The sequence below is a fragment of the Lissotriton vulgaris genome, chromosome 6, assembly GCF_964263255.1.
Source record: "Lissotriton vulgaris chromosome 6, aLisVul1.2, whole genome shotgun sequence".
NCBI classification, from domain to species: Eukaryota; Metazoa; Chordata; class Amphibia; order Caudata; family Salamandridae; genus Lissotriton; species Lissotriton vulgaris.
In genome coordinates this window covers 1,724,548,840-1,724,566,002 of record NC_141694.1, presented here as the reverse complement: position 1 = coordinate 1,724,566,002, position 17,163 = coordinate 1,724,548,840, and the positions used below count along the sequence as shown (strand labels likewise).

General features: G+C 42.0%; 1 protein-coding gene across 1 annotated transcript in view; it reads left to right on the top strand.

Moving 5' to 3' along the window:
• The window catches only part of HHIPL2 (HHIP like 2), a 330,904-nt gene that overhangs the window by 47,830 nt on the left and 265,911 nt on the right, over positions 1 to 17,163 (top strand). The window contains exon 2 of the mRNA XM_086925469.1: positions 15,559 to 16,211. Coding sequence (XP_086781595.1) covers positions 15,559 to 16,211 — 653 coding nt within the window. The remainder of the gene's footprint in view (positions 1 to 15,558; positions 16,212 to 17,163) is intronic.

Below are 17,163 nucleotides of genomic sequence, written 5' to 3'. Positions count from 1 at the left end.
TCTCCGACATCGTGAACACTTTTCCACCAATACCCACTACTCAGCTGTTAGCTGTACAAACTGAAGAGAAATGGACCAACGCCCGCCTGGAGAAATTTGCAGCTATTCCCCTTGAAGACACTCACAAAGCCATTATGGCCATCAAATCTGGATCCCCCTTCGACCCATGTCCCCCTTCTGTGCTCCACACCTTAGTAGAGGTGGTCAATCCCATCATCAACAGGATTATCAACACCTCCTTGGCCACAGGAGATATACCTAGTGATTGGAAGCTGGCAGCGGTTAAGCCTTTACAGAAGAAGGTACTGGCTGACCCCACCACCCTTTCCAATCTGCGTCCTATCTCCCTGCTCCCAGTGCTGTTCAAACTGGCGGAAAAATTTGCCAACATTCAACTAACGAACTTCCTGGAGGGGAATAACATTCTACACCCCAACCAGTCAGGGTTTCGATAATATCACTCTACTGAGTCAGCCCTACTTTTCACAGCAGAGACCCTAAGAGCAGCCATGGACCAGGGAAAAGAGGCCGTCCTAATCCTACTTGACCTGTCGGCAGCCTTCGATACGGTTTCACACCATATCTTAGTGAACCGGTTGGCTGCCGCAGGGGTAGGGGGACAAGCCCTGGTATGGCTTAGGAATTTCCTCAGCAACAGACGTCAGGTCACTGTGCTGGGCCCTTTCCAGTCGGAAGCAAAGGTCGTCAGCTCTGGGGTACCACAGGGCTCTAGTTTAAGCCCTGTACTTTTTAATCTGTACATGGTCCCACTTATGGAACTGATCGCATCTTTTAAGATCAGTACAATTTCTTATGCTGACGACACCCAGCTAATCCTGGTGCTGGACAGGGACAGGCCAGGTGCTGAAGAAAATCTAAAGGAATGCCTAACAGCGACATTCAACTGGATGACCAACAACCATTTGAAATGTAATGCCGGGAAGACAGAGATCATGCCGTTTGGGAAACACAATCTGTTCTCCCCAAAGAGGTGTTGGCCTGCTGAAGCAGAAGCGCCACCCAACACCATCACATCGGCTCGGAACTTGGGTATCAAGTTCGACGACCAACTGTCTTTTAAAAATCAAGCAGTAACTATAGCTGGGACCTGCTTTCAGATTATAAAGGCAGTGAGGAAATTCTTCGATCTCCTCCCGCTGCCAGCCAGAAAAACAGTGGCAGTGGCTTTAATTAACTCCAGGTTGGACTACTGCAACGGCCTGTATGCTGGAGCTAACAAGTCAGTCCTGCACCGACTGCAGATGGTCCAACATGCCACTGCGCGCCTAGTACTACGCTGGCCACGTAGATCCTCAGCCTCAGCGGCCCTGAAGGCGCTACATTGGCTGCCTATTAGTAAAAGGATCTTATTTAAGATACTTGTCATCACGTTCAGGGCGTTCCAACAGCAAGGACCTAAATACCTCTGCAACGGGTTTAAGAAATATCACCCCACCCGCTGTCTGAGATCTGCTAGCCAGAACTTGCTTACCATTCCTCGCTTTAAGCTGACTACAAGAGGTGGCAGATCCCTCTTCTTTCTGGGCGCTAAGGCCTGGAATCAGTTACCACCCTCCCTAAGAGCATTATCCCAGGAGACCCACTTCAGGAAAGCATTAAAAACTTGGGTCTTCTCTTTAACTGATGTAGCCTGCAGAGCCTTGATCTAATAGTGTGATGTAATAGGGCACTCATCATCTTGCCCCCTACCCGTCCACCTGGGTTGGTTAAGCGCCAAGATACTCCCTGGAGTGATAGGAGCGCTATAGAAATGTGCTTTACATTACATTACATTACATTACAAAACAAAGCCCAGCACTGCACTGCAATTCGGTTTCTTCAGTGATTTATTAATCCATGGGGTCAAAAACAAATAAACCAACGCGTTTCGACAGCGTCCGCTGTCTTGATCACGGTTAGTTTGTGTGTTGGAGCTCACATTATGTTGAAACATTTCCTGAAACTACTGTTCACGCCCACTTGGGTGTGTCATAAAAGGCATTGTGGGATTTGTAGTGTTTGGGGTATTTACACAATCAAAGCATTTTTAAGCATTTCATAATGATTGACTTTTCCCAAACTTACAATTATCAAATTATAGCCAAGGTTATTTAGGAAAATTAAAGCATTTTGTACTTCATCATAATTTTTAAAAACAAAATTCTGCCCTCCGGTGGGCTAAATACCAGTTTGAGCCAACTTGGTTGTGTGAGCTCTAAGTCCAAAGGGTGAAGGAAGGTGACATGCAGGGATAATTTAAATACAAAAGTAATTTAAGATGAATATGGGATGTTGCATGATCCTACAAAATATAAACCCACATATGAGTAAGACAGTTGCAATATGCAAAATCACATTTACTGTACTAGTACTAGTGCCAAAAGAGGCTTAAATGTACTATATCTCAGCCTTGGTGTAAGTCAACCACCACACATGGCCTACCACTGTACTTCAACTAACACATACGAAACATATATTAAAAAAATAACATCAAATACCATTTTAAATAATATTTTATTTGCATTCTTTTTGTTTATCATTAAAATGTTTTACATAAAATGTTATTGTTTGATACACATCATAATATTTTAATAAAATATATTTGAAATGATAACTTAAAAATAACAAATAAAATAATACATAACTAGCTTCCAAGAACGTGACAAATTGAATACAAATGATACTGTAAGGGGTGTTGATGGGAAACGCAACAGTTCATTACATTTTTTTTAAGGATAAAAATAATAGAATATAATTAATATTTAACAACATGCTAAGTTTTAGAGCAGGTGTGTTGTCCCTTGTTACTGTGATAGTTCTAGGTGTATAGAAGTTAGAGAAATGTATGTTAACATTTTTTTTATTTAAAAAGTATATTCTTTAAATAAAAAATTAATATTATTAAAATTATGTATTAATGTCTCAAGGTAGATTGTAGTTCTTTTAGTGGAGATCTCCACTAACAGATGCAAAGTTACTAATAGTAATTTCAGTGGAAGGAATCACCTCCCCCGCGTTGGAGGGGATTGAAACTTGTTAGTCTACATTGTGGTGTAAATCCACACAGGGAAATGGGGAATTCCATTCATAAGGGAATTTACAGCTAGAGATAGGTGTAGATCTACACGTGAGGAGATCTTCACCTGCAAACATACCTTTTTAAAAAGGGCTTCAACTATTGATGGCCTAATGGGAAAAGTAATAATATTGAAAGAAATAGCAGGATAATGAAAACTGCCACTAGTTAGAGCAGCATTAGTAATATCAGCAGTTAATACACCATTGGCAGTAGCATTAGTAATAGATATTGTTGTTCATGAAGTAGTAATATTGGTAGACGCAAAAGCACTACTTGCAACAGTAGTACCCTTACTAGTAGTAGTAGTAGGAGTTATAGTGATGCTACAAATAATAGTAATACCCATCGTTTTAGCTATATTATTAGCACTGGTTGTAGTATTAGCAGTTGCAGAGTTTTATTTCTTGCATCACAAGTCGAGTAGGACTTATGGCAGTGGTATCAAGAGTAGTGAAGTTAGTACTGGTTCTAATAGGTTTGATAATAATACTCATCTTTGTATGATATTATTGATACCAAAGAACAATTCTAGTAAGAATAGGATGTGGATATAGATGGTACGAGCAGTAGTAATGAAATGATACTAACAGCAGTATAACTATTATTACTGATGTTTGTATTATTAGTGTCTAGTTCTGTTGAATTTAATACCAGTAGTAGTACATGTACTGCAAGTACAGGAAATATAGGTAGCACTATTAGTGGTAACTGAGGAATTCCCTGTTATTTGTAGAACATAAAATGCTATTTATTGTTTCCAATATTTCATTGTAAATCGAAGAAATTAGGCTCTGAGAAATTCACTCAATGTTATAAGATTCTGTCAAAAGGTGGTTTATTAGAGTTTTGGAAGGATCTCTGCTCAACCTCTGATAATTATGACACAAGCAGTAGGCAATCCCTATAGAAGCTTGCTTTAAGTTAAAACAGCATCAATAATTTTAAAGCAAATAATACAACAGAATAAAATTCAAACCAAATTTAGAAAAATAGCAAACAACTGAACCAGCAAAAAAGACACCAAGATTATTCAAATAAGTTAAGGGGAACTGGAGATATGATTTTTTTTTAATTATTAATACTAAGAGTGCCTTGAAAAGTAAATCCTCTGTGAACAACAACAGTTCATGGTCGAAAGGAACCTCAGCACAATTTCTTGCCTACAGTAATGGAGTGGAGTTTTGATACTTCAAGTGGGTCATCCGGGTCAAAGTGTTAACCTTCTGACTTGGTTCCGGAAATGGAAGTTAAAATCTTCCTTCACTGCATGATTCCAAGGCTGTGGCCAGAGAGAAAGTCTGAAAGTCAGATATGTCATCAACGATCTCCCTCTAAAGCTGTTGGTTTTAGTGTCAAAAGCTCAGAGTGGGCCAAAGCTGGATTTCATGGTTGCTGAAGATGCGTCATCAGTCAGGTACATATGCCGCCTTGTCCCAGTCCAATATTTTACTTTTGGACTTATCACTTTTACAAAAGTCAAATTTCTACAGGAAGGCAAGATTGGAAGATGTAGCTAGGCAGGGCTCCATCAGGAAGGACACCTTTAATGCAAAGTCATAATGAAACTGTTTTCAGTGTGGCAAAAAACTTTGAGCGGGGAGCACCTGATTTTCTTGCCTGCCTTGGGTGCTGTTATACGGTTCTTACATAACAGTGTGACCTGCCTGGGCAAGCTTCAGAACCTTGTCCTGTTCTGCAAGAGGTAGAAAAAATGACTAAGTGTCTGATTTTGGGTTGTGGGTAGGTTGCTTTGTCACAAACATGACTGATGTACAGTCTGCCTTATTATATATGGGATAAAGTGCCCCTCCATTATAAGTATATGTAAGTTACCACGGACTTCCATGGTATTTAGGGGCCGATTCTGATCTGGGTCGGTCGGACTCCCAATGGGAGCCGGTCATACGATGCGTACATGGGGTCCCATTGACTGAATTGGTACATCTCGCACAAGGGCGCCCCTACAGTGGGCACGCCTCGGTGCCGTCCGCACCGTACATGCCTGTGTTGGGGAGTCCGAGTCGTAAGGCTGCGGGTGACAGGGGGTCCGCCGCAGACCCCCAAAGGCAACTTCCCGGACATTTTGTCAGCCGGAAAGTTCGGCTCGCACCGGCTGTCAGATGCGTGCCTCGCACTGACTTGGTCGTAAATCGTATCCATTGCACGACACGGGTTACTTACGGGCGAGATGTACAGAGCGGTTCGGACCCAGAAACGACTCGGTCGGTGAATTTCACGTTGCTCGCATCGTACTTGCTCACTCGTACAGCTGTACGAGTCAGGTGGAAAACACGCATACGGCTCGTACTTTTTCTGGCCAGGTCGCGTTCGGCGCCCTTCCGAGCGAGATCGGAATCGGCCCCTTAGAGGAGTGAGGTACAAGGCAGTTCCTTTATAAGGTTGTGGAACTCCAAGGTGACTTGCACTATCCTTATCATATGAGGAGGTACTTTATGAGTGCTTTAAGAAGTTAAAAAAGCATATATGTTACCATAAATGTTGCCATAAATATTTCCTTTTTGCTTGTCTCTGTACTGCTAGAAAAACAGCCATGAAAGAAACGATGTTTCATTTTTTGTTCTTAAAAATGCAGATGTAATTATATTCCAGGATCTGATCTGCATTTCCCCTGGATTCTGGCTCTGGCAGCAAGCATTGTGACATATGACGTATTACAGTAGAGGAGCTATGTCATTTCTTTTTTATAGGCAACTGAGTGCGCCACAAGTTGCCTATTATAAAGAAATTAGAGACAGATTTTTGCACAGTAATTGCAGAATGCCATGTATTATAAGTGCATTATATACTATGGTACTTGTAATAAGCGGATGGGATATCCATCACATTTGTGAAAGAATAACCTGTCCGCCACACTCTAAATCAGACCCTCTGGTCCACTTTTTTACAAATGCTAGGACAGAGTCTACTCTGGTCAGTCCTGAAACCCCTAGCTTCTTAGAAACAGGCTTCTAAGCACTAGGTCTCTCTCCTACAAGGTCTCCTGTGGTGCCAAGTCCTCTAGTTAGCTCAGTCCTTTGGAAGACAGGAGTGCTTCTACGTCTTCGTTCCCTGAAGCAGCAAAGTTCCGGTCCTTGGGTGCCAGAATTAGTCAGGAGCACTTGACTAAGTCCTCTTCTTCTTCCAGCTGGAGCCAGAAGTCACGAGTCTTATTCTAGCAGGACCTTCATCTTAAGGCATAGTCTTCCCAGGTCTAGGAATCTTCTGAGAATGTGGTGGCCGAGGTGTCAAAATTATCCAGGTCAGTAGCCATTTTCTAGAGAAATACTGCCACCCAATCCTAGCTATTTTCTTGCGTTCCCCCACTACTTTTTATAGCATTTACTCTTTGACTCACTGTAGATTTACCAAGGACCCCCTGTTTCAGTACGAAAGAACACTGCTGTCTCCAGGCAGCCTTGAGTTCAGCTCCTTAGCCACTTTTCTATTTCGATAAGCCCTCTTCCCCACAGACTGGGTCCCTACTGTGACTGGATTCTTGCTCCCTTGAGTAAATAGGAGAAGCCCTCCCTGGTATCTCCAAGTCAAAAGAGACAGTGCTAAGGCTTTCCTTTGTTCTTCTAGCTGTTCCTATGTACTCCCTGATAGCTAATACCTGCTAAGTGGTCAGCAATTAACACCAACTTGTCTGAGCTCAGAAGTAAGACACTGTCTTCTGAGCCAGAATCGTTAACTCTCCCGGACAAGCATGTGCATTTCATCTCTGGAAGTGGGATGAGTGATAGCAGCCTTAAGTCATTTCTGGCTCAGGCAGCCTAAAATATATTTTAAAAAAGTGGCTTTTCTGTTCAAGTTATCATAAACCTTGTAATTGGGTGGTGTAATTACTCACTGAAGCCCACATTGGGCATTTTTCTCTCTCATGCCATTGGTGGATTTTTATATGGCATCTATTGTTGTTTTACAGTAAAGGTAAATAGATCAATTGGGTGTAACCAAATTTACCAATACCATTTTAGGGCCAGAGTAAGCACTCTGTGTAACTGAACAGCACTGTCACACAGCTCAGAGTCCTTACACCAGTAAAAATAGTGTCCAGAAAAAGATTAAAAATCTAGGGGTGATGATGCAGAAAATGTAAATTTGCTACAGCCAGTAAATGGTAATGTATTTTTAGATGAGAAGAGTGTATAGGAAATTGAGTTCATGAGTTTATTAGTAGATATATTTAAACTCTATAAAAGAAATTAGGTCCTTTGTGCACTTTGCACAACTAGATTTTACAATCAGGGATTTTTTCATGTGCTTCATGCTTTGTGAGCCTGATGTATTGTACACATATAATACACCTATAAGTCCCAGGCCCAGGTTACAACTTTTTCCAGCTGATAGTCTATTTCATCCTTGTAAAAACAGTTAAGACTCGTCATCCATATGTTGATCTATTCAGTGGTATAGAAAGCACAGTGGCCAAGAATATTTTGAGGTTCAATGAGCTAGAGGGCTAGTATTACATTTTAGACATTTTGAGTCGTAAATGCAGGTGACGCCATGTTACATCCTGTATCATATTTCTTTTATGTTCATTCATATCTGCTTATGTGACATCATGCGGTTCTTGAGATGCCTGCCTATACACCTTGTTTACATTCCAATTACATTCTGTATTCTGGAAGGTGGTTGAGGGAGACAGAGCCAGTTGCATCTGGATCTTGAAGCAGTGATGCTGTGAATGCTGTGCTGGATAATAAATACAAATCTTAACTTATTTGATTCCTGGATTTGATTTTAACAATTTTGGCGATGAGGGAGAAGAACCAAGGTACACTCTAGTCATTTGAACAGCACAGGTACGGAGTGTTTCAGAAATATTTATATTTAATTACTTTTGTGCATTGATAGCACCAGCGGCAGTTGAGACATTATTTTTCATCAATTGTGCACTGATGGCACCTGCGGCTGTATAAGACTTTCGTTTTATTAATTTTCATTACTAAGCTAGCTGTTGGATCTGAGCGCTAAAGATTATTTAAATAGATTAAACAGAGCGCAGACGGATATTTTATAAAAGATTGTAGTTGCTCATGGTGAACCGATACTGCCACCTAGTGACTACATTGTTTTAAAGAAATGAATTGATCTAATCATACTCAGTGTGTTTGGAAGACATAAATTGGATGAATGTCATAGTGTTTATGGGAGTGTGAAGAGAAGCCTTCCTGCTTTTGCTGCAGGATAGTTGCCGTTTTGCTTAGACTAAATGTACTGCCGTTTGAAAGTTTGTAAAATACATATCTAGTTTGGGAGACTTCCTTCGCGTGTTTGGAGCTGCAGGAGCACCGCGTTGTTTGCATTTGGAGTCTGCTGCATCTTTTAAGTTTTACTCACGTTAGTCAAACGACACTGCAAAATTCCAACCGACATTCATGTCAAGTGGGTCTTGGCAATGACCTCAGCATATTGATCCTTGTCAAGACTTCACGCAAGGCAGCACGTTCTTCTTCGTCAAGACGTTACACGTTTGCGGATGACATCACCGCCGGGCATCTTGGTTATGTACACATTCCTTAATGTCCAATTTGTCTTGGCATTTATTTTTAAACCACCACGGACAGATTTCTGAGGCTGGATCTCTTCCTTTTAGTAACTTAAAAGGGCTAAATTCTGTTGTGAAATGAGGTGTAATTCGATAAACCCACAACCTTTCTCTTAACTCATTCATCCATTCTCCATGTGTTTTCACCGCATCTGTTACATAAGACTTCAACACCCTATTAAATCTCTCCACCTGGCCATTTTCGTGTGGCTCATATAATGACGTACACTTGTGTGTAATTCCATGTGCTTTTAAAAAATTCTCCATCTCTATTGATTTCAATTGCACCTCATTATCGGTAACTAACACAGACAGGCATCCTTCTCGAGCAAAAATTTCTTTAAAAAAAATAATCACTGCATTAGTAGTAGCATTAGATACAAATTTTACTTCGGGCCATTACGAATGGAAATCATTCAACACTAATGCATATTGTGAATTTTCAGGTAAATTCTTAAATGGACCAGAAAAATCAAAGGCTAACTTTTGCCACGGCATGTCTGGCCACTTAACCACTTTTAAAGGTGGAACATTAGTTCTGAGCATTTTCTCACTAGACATACACTCTTCACATTCTCTTACAACCCTATCTATAAATGCATCCATTCCTGGCCACCAAAAGAGACTCCTAATCAATCTCTTCATAGAAGATATGCCAGGATGCGTCTTATGAGCCAACTTAAGAATTACATCTTGTATACCTTGTGGTGGGACGCACTTGCCTGACTTAAACAGAAAATAATTTTCCCATTCCAATTCATCTGTCACACTTGCAAACGGTAAAAGCTCTTCTTTAATTAAGTTTTTTTTAGGCCATCCTTCCATCACATATTTTTTAAGGGTACTCCACCAATCATCTACCTTTACACAACTATCCCACTTCTCCTCTGTAATTTCTTGAAACTGGTCACCCATCACATCAGCTATTGTCAGAACAAATTCTCCTTCCTTAACCACATCTACCTTATCTTGTTCACACGGTAGACGAGACAGAAAATCAGCAGTAACATTTTTTTTTCCTGGAACACACTCTGTGCTAAAATTGTATTCTTGCAATCTTGGAGATAACCTCGCAATTCTGGCTGTAGAATGCCATCCGCCACCTGTAGACAATATATTAACCAATGGCTTATGATCTGTTCTCAGGGTGAATCTACAACCTCAAACATATAGCCTAAAATGTTCCACCACCCACACACAAGCAAGTAACTCCCTCTCAATTGCTGCATATTTCCTTTCACACTCACTCAGTGTGCGTGAAGCAATAGCTATGTTCCATTCCTCTTTTCCTTCCCTTTGGAACTAAACCATATAAACGGGCATCCACCGTGATTATACACTCTTTCTTCATTCTAAAAGGTTTCAATGTGGGTGCTTTAACAATATCCTTCTTTATGCACTCAAAAGCTTCTTGTTGTTTATTTGACCATACATATTTCACATTTTGTCTTAATAAAGCCTGCAATGGTTCCATTTTGGTCGCAAAGCTTTCCACAAACTTACTGTAATATTCACACATACCTGTGAATGATAAAAATTGAACCTTGTTAACTGGTGATGGAGCTTTGACAATAGCATCTACATTAGTGTTCTTCGGGGCAATTCCATTACCAGACAATGTATGAACCCAAATATTCAACTGTACGTTTGAAAAGCTTACACTTATCTGCCTTTAATCTAAGCCCATGGCTCTCTAATCTCTTGCAAACTTCATTTAAATAGCATACATGCTCAGTCTCATCCCTTGAAAAAATCAAAATATCGTCCTGAAAACACTTGACATATTCATCCAAATCTCTAAATATCAGAAACATTACTCTTTGGAAGACTGACGCCGCTGATGCCAGGCCAAATGGCATCCTCGTATATTGGTATAGACCAAAAGGCGTGATAAACGCTGTGAGCTTCTTTGACTCCTCCTTAAGTTCTATTTGGTGGTATGCTGAACGTAAATCTAACGTTGAAAATATCTGGGCTCCTTCAAACATTGATACCACTTCATTAATGTTTGGCAATGGATGACAATCTATGATAATATTAGAATTGAGAGCTCTTAGATCTACACACACTCTCAACTTTTGATCAGGTTTTCGGACCAAAACTATGGGAGAAACCCACTCAGGTGATTCAATTGTTTCAATTGGCAGAGTCCACGAGCCGCTTGCTTCTACTTTGGTTTCTCAACAGCGATCTATGCTGCGCTATGTAAATTGTATATTTTATCTTTACTGACTATTATGTGTATCGGCTAGTCTTTTTAAAATACCTGCACACACATTACATGTTGTTGACATCACGCGTGTAATTTATTCTGAGCACCATTGTGCCTAGTTTTCCCTACCTGAACTGATAGGAGGGGAAGCAGCTTTTTAGCTTTACATTTCTTAGGGCAGCAAGTAGTGTTTGGCTCAACGTTTCTTCCTGTCCGCCTCGTTCTGACAGGGTAACTAGTACCGTTGTGCGGAGGGCGGGCAGGTGAGAGCCAAGCACTTCCGGAACTTCTGGCAACCACTGTAGCGGGTAGCGCTCTAGTGGTTTTCTTCTGGGGCTATTTAGCCCTCGCACCCTACTTAGCGCGCAGCGATTGCGCGCAGCCGAAGACACGCCGAAGAGCAGCCAAATAGCTGCCCATCTGCGCCCATCCGCGACAGGACGGGACCAGGGGCCATGGGCTCCATGCGCTCGGACAGCTCTTCTATGGAGAACTCTACAATCAGGTATTCTGCCCAAAATCTATTAAAACTTACGCAACCTTCATTGCCTGATTGTATTAGTGATAAATGGCCATACCCTGAGGGCCCTTTTTCTTGCTTTAAATGCCAATTTCAAGCATCCTATTTAAATACCACTAGTAAGGTAAACACCGTAACAAACGCACCAACAAAAGGGATAAAGTGCTTACTTTTAAATGTTCGCTCCATGCCCAAGGACCAACTACAAATATGGGACTTGCTACATACATCACAACCCGATCTGGGTTTCTTTACAGAGACCTGGCTCAAACCCCACACAACACCTGCCATAGCTTTAGGGGTTCCCCAAGGGTATAAGTTTTTAAATATGGATCGTCCAGATAAAGTAGGCGGTGGAATAGCCATTGTATATAAAGAATATTTGAAAGTCACTGTTTTAGAACAAAAATGTAGTCCACAATTAGAAATAATAGTTTTTAGAGGTATTACTACCACAAGAGCATCCTGGAAGGGAGCGTTAGTTTATCGCCCACCAAGACCTAGTTCAGGTTTTACTCTTTCTCTTCTGGAGCTTTTAGCTCCTCACTTTAGACCCAATGAAGATTTTCTGCTCCTTGGCGATTTTAACATTCACACAGATATCCTAGAGCTTCCTGAAACTAAGTCCTTACTTGCTGACCTGTCCACTTTAGGTATGGAGCTGCAGAACAATGGACCTACACATAAAGGAGGCCATTCTCTAGACCTGCTTTTCTCAAACTGCACCAAAATTCTGTGCCAATCCACCGTCCAGCTAGATTGGTCAGATCATTTCTTGCTGGAATTCTGCCTATCGGAAGTAGATAAACGCCCTAAAAAGAACACTCTCCCACCAGTATGGCGTCGACAGTGGCACAGGGTAACGGTGGAGGAGTTGCAGAGGGTCTGGAAAAAGCCTAACCTTATGGCAACAGATGATGTGGAGGGTGCCCTAGCTAAATTTAATGATTCCATAACTGTAGCAATAGATAAACTGGCCCCCTGAAGCTGCATAAACAATTTCCTGTAAGTAAACAAGAAAAATGGTACACCGAGGCACTGAGAGTAGAGAAGCAGGGCTGTAGGAAGATAGAGAAAAAATGGAGGAAAGCACGCACAGATGAAAATAGTAGAGCACACTGTGAAGCTCAGTCCAATTATTATAAGAACATAAAGTTGGCGCGGAAGAACAGCCTCACTCAGCAACTCGCAGAGGCGCGCAATTCCTCTAAGGAATTATATAAAATATTACAAGCATTTGTAAAACCGACAGCCTGTGACAGCCCAGACGACTTCTCCCAATCCTTATGCGATGACATTTCTCTGTTCTTTGAAAATAAAAACAACTTGATTTACGAGAAAATTTTGAAGGCTCCCAGCCATCAAAGTAGTACTTGTGCTCCCATTCCTCCATCTACACACAGAAACTTCTCCTTGACAAACTTTCCACCAGTCGGTGAATCAGACCTTACCTCCCTTATCAGCCACATAAAGTCAGGATCCCCCGACGACTTCCTACCAGCTAAAATGATGACCCCCCTGAGCATTCTTCTTGGACCACAAATCCAAGATCTAATAAACCACTCCTTCAGGGAAGGACACGTGCCCGGGGAATGGAAAAAAGCGGTGGTGAACTCTATCTGGAAGAATGCTGCGCTTCCATGGATGGACCTTTCCAACCTCCGACCCAGCTCCCTCCTGCCATACCTTAGCAAAATGGCCGAGAGGCATGTGAACACCCATTTGTCAAATTACATCGAGACAACGGAGGGCCTGGACCACTCTCAATCTGGATTCAGGCCCAATCACAGTACCGAGTCGGCCCTCATCTCAGTGACCGATAACATCAGGATGTCACTGGATGGAGGGGGATCAACGATTCTGGTGCTGTTAGATTTATCCGCTGCCTTCGACACGGTGTCACATGAAATACTTCTCGGTCGTTTGAAGGAGGTGGGCATAGGAGGCGCGGCTCTGTCCTGGCTGGAAAGCTTTCTTTCGGGTCGTCTACAAGGAGTCAAGTTGGGCTCCCAGAATTCCATCCAAAGGGAGCTCACCAAGGGAGTGCCACAGGGCTCATGTCTAAGGCCCACGCTTTTTAACGTGTACGTGGCCCACTTGGCGGACATTGTACGAAAATACGGGTTCACCCCGGTGTCGTATGCTGACGACACCCAACTCTTATTCCCCTTCCAGACTCTCACGCCCGCAATTCAAAAATCTTTTGCAGACGGGATGAGAGCAGTGTCAGACTGGATGGAACGAAATTGCCTCCAGTGCAATGTAGCCAAGACAGAAGTCATGTTGTTCGGTGGGGCTATTCTCCCATGGTCCCCAGAATGGTGGCCCTTGGAGTTGGGACCTGTCCCCAGCCCGAAACAAGTTGTCAAAAATCTTGGAGTACGTCTGGATCAAACACTCCTGCTCAAAGAACACACCAACCAAGTTACAGGAGCATGTTTCCGCGTTATCGGGCTGCTACGGCGTGTTTTTCCATTTTTGCCCGATAACTACAGGAAAACACTAGTCCAGACGTTAGTAATCAGTAGGATGGACTACTGCAATGGCCTGCTTATCGCAGCCTACGAGGAACAACTAAAAAAATTGCAAGTGGTCCAAAATACTGCGGGAAGGCTGGTCCTTAATGCTCAATCCAGAACCCCCTCTTGTCCTCTTCTACACCAGCTCCAATGGTTGCCGATAAGGCAACGGATAGAATTCAAGACGTGTTGTACAATACACAAATGTCTGGTTGGCACGGGACCCAAATACCTGAAGGAAAAGTTTGTACCATACACCCCTGGACGCACTCTACGCTCCAGCAGTCACCAATTACTTCAGGTCCCAAGGTTTAGAAGAACCAGACAAGGAGGTCGCGCCCTCTCCTATAAAGGCCCTGTCCTTTGGAATTCACTTCCCCCCATGCTGAAGCAAATCACCACTCTAGAATCCTTCAGGAAAAATCTTAAAACCTACTTATTGACCCAGTCTTAAGAAAGACTTCTGCTAACAGCATATGATCATGATTGAGTCTATCTGATAGGAGCGCAAGCGCGGAGATATCCCTTCGGGGATCGATTCAGGCGCTATACAAGAATATAAATAAATAAATAATCCCTTCATCCAATAACTCTTTTAACATATCCTTCAATTCTTGTCTTACACTTATTGGAACTCCCCTAATTTTTTGTTTGATAGGAGTAGCAATTTCCTTTAAGACAATTTTATGAGAAAAATTCTTTAATTTTCCCAACCTGTTACAAAACACATTCTTGAAACTGTTTATCAAAATCTTCTCTTTGTCAATGCACTTATCATCGTTACCAATAAAATTATTACACTTGGAATGTAAGGAGAATTGCCAAGTGTAATAATTTCATCTATGGGTCTAATTCTAGATATACATCCAACTCTGAGGTTTTAGGACAGAATGTTGATGGCACAATATCTTCAAGGATCAAGCAAAATGTCTGTGTAAGAAATAGACCAACTAGGTTTAGAGATTACGTTTGAACATGTATGTTTGCTTTATGGAAAAGGGGGATATGTTACATCCTGTATCATATTTCTTTTATGTTCATTCACATCTGCTTATGTGACATCATGCGGTTCTTGAGGTGCCTGCCTGTACACCTTGTTTACATTCCAATTACATTCTGTATTCTGGAAGGTGGTTGAGGGAGACAGAGCCAGTTGCATCTGGATCTTGAAGCAGTGATGCTGTGAATGCTGTGCTGGATAATAAATACCAATCTTAACTTATTTGATTCCTGGACTTGATTTTAACACTGCATTCCATATCAACATAGCCCCTTTTCATGTAAAACAATAAATAAGGTATAAATTCAAGCATAAAGACCTCAGACCATCTTCTTTATTTGATCTGTCATCTGAAGCGGTTGGACTCTCTTCAGTAAATGTTTTCTGGTTGGTTCCTCTTCATCTTCACTGGTATCATAGGATGCCAGACTGCATAATGAACATCGCATAGGTGCAGTGTAATTTTTACACAGGCATTTGTACCAGTTGAGTGGTGCAAAAATCACCATAGTATTTCCACAATGTGACATTAAAAAAATATGTGCCAACCAACATGAAACCATTTGCACTTTTTGCCGTTAAACTATATAATGCCTGAATTTTGCAACATTTTGATCTAAAAGGGCTTTTTAGACTTGTTGATACACTGATTTGTGTACCTAATTTCTTTCCAGGAATGTTCTCCTTATGCTGCTCACCTGTATGATGCCGAAGACCTGCAAACACCCTTGAGAGAACTCCCAGGCCTTTGCTTTAACTATTGCTCTGAGTTCCATATTAAATGCCGCTCAACCATTGCATTTCTTTCTAAGGACAAACTCATTCAAGAGTCCTGTGAGAGGGACAGGACCCAATTCTGCAACCTGATGAACATTCCAGACCCAGATTACTGCTTTCCTCATGTGTTAAAAAGTGAAGGCCTCAATCGAAACCTTGGATCCATGGTCAAGGACCCCAAGGGCTGTCTCAGGCTCTGCCTGATTGAAATTGCTAATGGTTTAAGGAACCCGGTGTTAATGATTCACGCCAACGACGACACTCACCGCATGTTCGTGGCCGAGCAGCTAGGAATGATCTGGGTGTACATGCCTGATGGCAGCCGACTAGAGGAGCCGTTTCTGGATCTGAAGGGGATTGTGCTGACCACACCATATTTAGGCGACGAGAGAGGTTTCTTGGGCATGGCTTTTCACCCCAATTTCCGCAATAATGGGAAGTTTTATATTTACTACTCGTTCATGAGGCACGACAGAGTGGAGAGGATCAAAATTAGTGAACTCACGATATCAGCAACCGACATGAACAAAGCGGATCGACGCTCTGTGAGGTGAGGTTGCACAATTGCTAATATTTTTTTATTTTTGTGCAGTTTGAGACTTTATGCTAAACTAACTGTGCGACATTAATAGTTCTTTATGTTCAACTGTGCTCAAACCCAACTGCAAGATACCAGCGCACACGCCCTTTCTTATTCTCGAAAGAATGCCACATTAATTATATTATTATACATGTAATTTAAATATTAGTGGTTCATCCCTGGAAAGGATGTGAATTATGAAAGGCAGAAACCATGCATTGATTCCTCTTTGCGATCTCAAACATTACAGTGGATTAATGCTAAATCCTTGAGTAGCAAATTGGCATCAAAGGTATATTACCTACCTTTGATGCCAATTTGAGTGCACCAAGTTCAGCTAACTTTTCCTGATGAATAATGTCACAACAGGTCTCAAACCTCAAGCAAACATCAGCAAATGTGAATTCTGGAATTCTTACTGTTCAACACGCATGGCTAAGTAAAGAGAGCTTTGTTTTTAAACATTGGATGGCCCTATTAAGAAGCTCACTTTATATAGTTTGAGCAGGCAGGTGTGTTGTTTGACTACACAAGAATCCTGCACCTTTATCAGCAGTGTTGGGAAGCTTGCATCGAGGAAGTTCGGAGATGGCTATTTTTCATGTTTTGGTTTTAGGAAGAAGTAACTTGGGTACTATTTTAAGGAGTATTTAAAGGGTTTGACCAGAGGAACCGCAATTCATTTTTACATACCGTTTCCAGGCTGTGATGTTGGCGGGAGCGTGGTCTGTGAATGACACAGGTGTAAACTCCCTGTTTGTGGGGGCGCTCACCCCAGGGCCAGCCTGGCCTCGGAGGGCACCCCCGCCTCTGCCGTGGGGTATACTCCCTGTGTAATCTCAAAAGGCCTTGGGGTGACATCACTCGGGGGAGTCACAGGATTCAGGGCGCCGAGGTCAGCTGTGTGCATTCCTGGCAGTTG